The sequence below is a fragment of the Trachurus japonicus genome, chromosome 22, assembly GCF_045865225.1.
Source record: "Trachurus japonicus isolate A0001 chromosome 22, Traja_1.0".
NCBI lineage: Eukaryota > Metazoa > Chordata > Actinopteri > Carangiformes > Carangidae > Trachurus > Trachurus japonicus.
In genome coordinates this window covers 29,410,591-29,416,094 of record NC_140928.1, presented here as the reverse complement: position 1 = coordinate 29,416,094, position 5,504 = coordinate 29,410,591, and the positions used below count along the sequence as shown (strand labels likewise).

Below are 5,504 nucleotides of genomic sequence, written 5' to 3'. Positions count from 1 at the left end.
TTGGATTATTGTCAGTTAATTTTAGGTTTTTTACAGTCTATGGTTAAGACATAGAAATCAACGTGTGCAGACTCCTCACATGAAGAACTTTTAATTTGAGAAAGTAATATAAAAGCACATGGGACTTGACATCACTGTCTGCCACAAATCCAACCACTGGTGAGTGAGGTCAGCCACACACACAAGCGCACACACACACCATGACTGCATTAGTCCAGATGTATTATTTTCAGCTGAATCTTTACCAGGTTTAGCTTTCAGTACTCATCCCTCCTGATCATAGTGAGCATTAAAAGATCCTTTCCTTATCTAATGAAGACTTAATGATGGGGATAAATTTACAGCCTCGGTTCCCTGGAGCAAAACACCAGACTTCCACGGTCTGAGTTAATTAAATCAAGTGGTTATCTTTCAAAGTCTTTTCAGAACTAAATTCTCTCTTTGTGTCCCTCCGCTCCCACCATCACAGCTCAACAAGGAGACAGTGTCTGTGGAGCCACAGAGAGAAAATGTTCTGAGAAGACTCCAGCTTTGGAAATACAGCGGCCCGTTCTATCAGTGTGTTGTTGTTTTTTCCCCTCAAGTTCATCCTCTATGCACATGGACAGGGTTTTTTTTTTCATGCACGAGCTTTAATTCCAAGAGCCTCATTCACAATGACTGGGACAGAAGCAAAAGCAGCACAGCACACATTCCCCTGTGAAAGCAACTGCAGCGTAAAGACATGTGTATCATGGCGCTATGTACAGCTGGAGCTCTCCCTCAGTGTTTGCAAGTCCAGACGGCTTGAGTTGAGGTCTTGAACACAGCTTCGTACGAAATTTCACAACAAACTTTAGATTTAGATTTTTTCACTATGCTTTCTTAGCATTTTCAATATGAATGTTCTTATTGAGTCAGTTTAAAAAAGACAGACAGTCTCTGTCTCTCAATTCCTACTTTTCCTGCGCGCGTCTCTGCCGGACTTCAGCTCCATCAGCTCCACTTCGTGCTTCGCCGCGGTCTCCAGCACTTTCTGCTTATTGTAGAATATGACAAAGTTATTAATGATGGGATGGATGGGCAGGGCGATGGCTATGACCCCGCACAGAAAGCTCACGGCCGCGTTGCACTTCCCCAGCGTGGTTTTGGGGTAGATGTCTCCGTAGCCCACGGTGGTCATGGTGATGATGGCCCACCAAAAAGACTGAGGGATGCTCCTGAACAGGGTCTCCGGGTGGCTTTGCTCCATGGTGTAGGCCAGCGCCGAGAAAACGAAGATCCCCACGCTCATGTACATGAGCAGCAGCCCCAGCTCTTTGAGGCTCCTCTTCAGCGCGTAGGTCAGAGTCTGCAGTCCGGAGGAGTGGCGCGCCAGCTTGAAAATACGCGCGATACGCATGATGCGGAGCGCCTGGACGGCCTGCTGGACGTTAGCCAGCTCCATCATGGACGAGGTGCCGAGGTAGGTGAGGGACAGGACCACGTAGAAAGGTATGATGGCCATGAAGTCGATGATATTCATGAAGGAGAGCGCGAAGTGGAGCTTGTTAGGGGAGGAGGCGAGGCGCAGCAGGTACTCCGTGGTGAACCATAGCATGCACGCGGTCTCGATCCCCTCCAAGGTGGGGTGCTCCACGAGTTTACCCTCCGAGTCCGCCACCTGGAGCTCGGGGATGGTCCCCACGCACATCACCACCGCCGAGACCAGGATGGAGAGGAAGGACGCGATGGCGATGACGCGCGCCGGCAGGGATGAGCCCGGCTTCTCCATCAGCTTCCACAGCCACCTCTGGCACAGCTGGGTGCGCGTGATGCACTGGTCCTCCCTCTGGTCCTCCAGAATCACTTTCACTTTGTTCGCGATCTCCTCCAGCTCGTCCTCTTTCTCGCTCAAGTAACTCTTGCAGCATTCATCCAAAACACTTGGGTCGATTTTCCAGAACTCCATCTCCTTGATGAAGCAGATGGGGCAAATGCCGCGTTTGATGTGGATTTCATCAAAGTAGTAAACGTCGATGATGCATTTAAAGGCGTCGGGGTCTCGGTCAAAGTAAAACTCCTTTTTGCCCGGATCAAAGTCGTCACAAAGCGACGAGATGTCTTCATAGTTCTGAGTTGAGCAGTTCACCAGCTCGGCCAGTCTGCTCTCCGGGTAGCGGTTCAACACATCCCCGAAAAGCACCACCCGGACCCCGCCGATGTTCACAGCGATCTCCCCCTCGGAGCACAAATCACTCCTGTAATTTGGCCTCGGAATTGTCCACATTTTAACAAATGTTTGTTTGTTTGTTTGTTTTTTAATCTAAGATCAGTATTAATCCTTTAATGTCAAACTAAAACGCACTAACCAGAATTCATGTCCATTATTTCGGTGCGTAAAATGGCTCCTTCAGAGCGTTTCTTGCACTGAATAGTACATCTTGAGCGATCAGCTTTTCCTAACACTTCCCACCCACCCCCCCCCCCCCCTCTCTCTCTCTCTCTCTCTCTATCTCTCTCTCTCCCTCCCTCTCTCACACACATATTTGGTGTGAGAGAGAGAGAGAGAGACGCATGCACTCTTTCATTACTGGAATTTGCTGTGTTGCTAAGATGCAAAGGAAATCTTCCAACATGAAACCCAAAATATTATCTGTATCAGCAGAGACAAATGTGGGACTGTGGTGATCATATGATGCAGAGCATTCAGCCAAACAAAGAACATAAACTAAAGAGCTTCACTGTAAAACAATGTGAAGTTGCTGGTTATTCCCTGTTTAATTATACCCGGCTCCACTATATTTATCTAACAGCTGAAGTTACTGCTCACTTCTCAAGGTTAGATTTGACATAATCTCACTCATTCTCTCTTTTTTATCCTGGCTTGTGAGACATTTTAAAGGAAAGGGTAACCCTCTTGTTTACAGACCATTAATTATGCAGCAAGCTTTGTAATTTCTATGAAATAATGCTTAAGAAATAACAGTCAAGTAATGCCAAGGTGAAGTACACCTACTGTAAAATGATGGGTTATTGTATTGAAGAAGAGTAAAGAGGATTTGTCAGTAATTGTACAAGAATCATTTATATATAAGCTGCTGATGACGATAGCATTAAAGCAGAAGTAAGTGATATATTTGTATTAATATAAGTCTTAAATAGTTGTATCTTCCGACAGCAATCACTTACATAGAGTGTTTGGACCGAAACACGGGTCTGTCAGTCCCTCTGCTCTGCTCTGAGCTGAGAAAACATTTATGTATCCTACAGTTTTTATCCAATGAGGAGAGAGAACGGCATGCAGGGCTGTGTGTGCAGCCAAGGGACGCCGTGAATGTGGTGACGTAGGGACGAGGACTGTTATGGTGCGTTCAAGGAAACTTGTATTTTTCCGACCGTGAAGTGGTACCAGTTCGATCTGGTACGAGTTCACCGGTCGGAAGTTACGAGTGGCCGTTATAGTGACTTTCACCGGTAAAACAGGTCGGAAAAACACGAGTGGGTTGCCTGGAACGCTACAAAGTCGTAAGTTGTGACTTGAAGCTGTAATTTACGATTTCAAAAGCCTGCCTGGAATGCAGCATTAGCGAAAACGACCGGACCACTTACTTCTGCTTTAATATCATTTACTGCACAATGAAGCATACCATGATATCTCATGTTAAAGGGATAGTTCACCCAAAATTCAAATTTCACTCATTATCTACTCACCCTCATGTCGACTAAGGGCGCCGGGCGGGGAGAATTTTCAGTCCTCCGTGCCTTCTCGGAGTTACAGGGGGGTCCGCGCAGCAGTATTTGTCCATATAATGGTTGTGAATGGTGCTCACTTTTCTTCATCCAAAAAGACACACCAAAAAACATCCAAATACCTCCATAGTGCTCGTCTGTAATGTCCCTCTTGTATTGAAGCCCCGTCATGAGAAATTGTTCCGCTGGTCTTTGCACTGACACAGGAAGAGCAGTGAACTGAGACACTGGGAGCTTCCGCTACAAACAAGCTTAAAATATAGACTTATTTAATTTTTTTCTGAACAATTTCTCATTGTCCCCCCCCCCCCCGTAACTCAGAGAAGGCACGGAGGACTCTGAAAATTCTACCTGCCCTTAGTCGACATGAGGGTGAGTAGATAATGAGTGAAATTTGAATTTTGGGTGAACTATCCCTTTAACACAGCAGCCACTTTCCACATTCTGTATTAACTCACACTTATTATGATGTATTTCCTCGAACTTTTACATGTTCTACATAATAAATAATAAATAAGAGCTGACTTACCTAACCCTATTTTCTTTATCATTTCTTCACATTTCTGCATAACTACCATGTAATTACTACATAATTAACTTTTTGTAAATTAAAGCGTTAACCAAAAAAAATTATTTTGATTATGACCCATTGTCATGTTTCAGATGTCTGTGAGTTGTTAGGAAACAGAAAAAGAACCACTTAACTGGAGTGTCCATGGGTCTATGGTCTGACTCTGACTCATATACCACCATGCTTCCACATCTGGACCAGTTCTGGTGCACATACACAGAATCCTCCAGCTGTTGGTCAGTGCTGGAAAACACCCGCTGGAATCTGCACAGAGATGGGACAGAAGTTTTGTTCTGCTCTTAGTTGCACTCATGATGAACAGTTTTTTCCAAAATGTATAAAATCAGTGTTGTGGAGGAAGACAGCATTTTTTTATTCCATGCTTTTGTGTTTATGGCTTTTGTCGGACCCTGACACTGACCTGACACATATCCAGCCACTTTCCTCCAAACATATCCAATTTAACTAGCAGTTGTCAGGTAGACAAGTGGACTGTAGGGGTTTGGTAAACTGGCATTAGCACGTGTCAGATTTAATATAGATAATATGGTTTAAACAACTTAAATCTGACTGACTTTAAAACTAGTTCCACACTGATCATAAAATAAATATACATATACTGTAAGTATGTACCCACATGTGGACATACCTGAAGCCACTGTATAACACAGGTTTTTAGTGCTGGTTGATATGGCGACACCTGTGGTTAGTGGTGTTAACAGCATGTAACAATTAAAACCACAAACACTGAATGGCTTTTTCCCTCCAGACCATGAGTACTGTATTGTAGCCTCCTTGTAACATGACCAAACTGATCAAACATTGAGTAAAAAAAAAAAAAAAAAGAGCTTCATAGAGAACTGCTGTATGAGTCGTCTGAATAATGTACAACCATGCACAAAGAAATCCCCTTTTTATTCTGTGATGGCTTTAGATTTCTAAAAGGAACATGCTCATTTAAAACACTGTACACTGACAATCAACATTTACAGTACTCTGTCAAGAGAAAACAATGAACAGCCTTTGATATCAAACATACTACATGATTCCACATTGGAATCCAAATCCATCCACTAACAAGATTATTTACATATTTACAAGAAGTTCTTTGTGTCTCATAATAAATGTTGAAAAGACATTCGTGATTATATTCTTCACTAGATGTGTTTTATTTTTACTGAGAGTCTTTATGCTCCTGGTTCTGAGAGACAGCTCTGGAAGA

The 5,504-nt window shown here is 43.8% G+C and overlaps 1 protein-coding gene across 2 annotated transcripts; it reads right to left on the bottom strand.

Moving 5' to 3' along the window:
* Positions 1–576: 576 nt before the first annotated feature.
* kcnf1b (potassium voltage-gated channel, subfamily F, member 1b) lies at positions 577–2,415 on the bottom strand. Of its 2 annotated transcripts, XM_085767870.1 has the most exons (2): positions 1,113–2,415; positions 874–1,011 (listed from the first exon to the last, which is right to left on the bottom strand). In XM_085767870.1, the coding sequence occupies exons 1-2, from the start codon at positions 2,246–2,248 to the stop codon at positions 936–938; spliced, it is 1,212 nt and encodes a 403-aa protein (XP_085623996.1). In that variant the 5' UTR covers positions 2,249–2,415; the 3' UTR covers positions 874–935. The 2 variants fall into 2 exon arrangements, with proteins under 2 accessions (XP_085623995.1, XP_085623996.1); XM_085767869.1 differs by having other exon boundaries at positions 577–2,415.
* Positions 2,416–5,504: the final 3,089 nt, after the last annotated feature.

What these genes read in the sequence shown, in the direction of transcription:
- kcnf1b (XM_085767869.1), bottom strand. Translation starts at nt 2,248, where the DNA reads ATGTGGACAATTCCGAGGCCAAATTACAGGAGTGATTTGTGCTCCGAG.